Source organism: Cicer arietinum, chromosome 2 (genome assembly GCF_000331145.2).
Source record: "Cicer arietinum cultivar CDC Frontier isolate Library 1 chromosome 2, Cicar.CDCFrontier_v2.0, whole genome shotgun sequence".
Classification (NCBI taxonomy): Eukaryota; Viridiplantae; Streptophyta; class Magnoliopsida; order Fabales; family Fabaceae; genus Cicer; species Cicer arietinum.
The window spans coordinates 4,827,231-4,828,010 of NC_021161.2; the positions used below are offsets into that span (position 1 = coordinate 4,827,231).

The 780-nt window shown below is 41.0% G+C and overlaps 1 protein-coding gene across 1 annotated transcript in view; it reads left to right on the top strand.

Moving 5' to 3' along the window:
* The window catches only part of LOC101501328 (uncharacterized), an 8,067-nt gene extending 7,518 nt beyond the window's left edge, over positions 1–549 (top strand). Inside the window, exon 4 of the mRNA XM_027331838.2 lies at positions 239–549. Within this exon, the coding sequence (XP_027187639.1) occupies positions 239–549 (311 nt within the window). The remainder of the gene's footprint in view (positions 1–238) is intronic.
* The last annotated feature ends 231 nt before the right edge of the window (positions 550–780 follow it).

The window sequence follows — 780 nt, forward strand, 5'->3', positions numbered from 1 at the left end:
ACCAACCAAAAAGAACCAATCTCTCAACCCAAACCACAAACTAAAATCATGAAAACAAAAATCATAATGACCATTGCTCAATACCTTGCTCGTAAAAATCTTCCAAATCCTCAGAGAAGAAAAACTTTTGCCCCCAAACAAAACCTAAAAAGTTGTTAGAAACCCACCTCTCCAGAACATTATCCAAAATGTTCCCCACCACAAGAACGTTCTCCTGCTCATGCTATTCCTCCTCCAGAATCCTCTCCCCATCCACAACCTTCCCCACAAAAACACACCAAACGTTCTCCATCTCCTCAGTCATCTTCTCCTTCCACATCATCTGCCTCTGAACCGTCTCCTGCCACTAAGAAACCCAAACAGACTACTCCTCCTCTGATTTCCCCTGCAAAAACTAAACTCTTCAAAGAAAAATGGGCTCAACGCCCAGTTGGGATTGGCCGAGTTTTTGTTCTTAACAATCTTGTTGTTGACGGAAATGCTGTTGAGCATCACACTGATGCTCTTGGATGGACATCCTTCTTAAAAATCTCTGAATCGTATTACTGAGATGTTATCTGTGCATTCTACTATAATGCCAAGACATTTGCTGACAAATCTCTAATCATCTCTACGATTAAGGGAGTGGAAATTAAACTGACTCCAAATATTTTGGCCTCCATTCTTCAGCTACCAACAGAAGGGCCATATGTTTTTGTGACCACTGGTATTCAGCTTTGAGTCTTCGCAAGACAGAAGTTTTATCTGATTTGTTTGAAGAAGACTCCACTCGTTATTTGT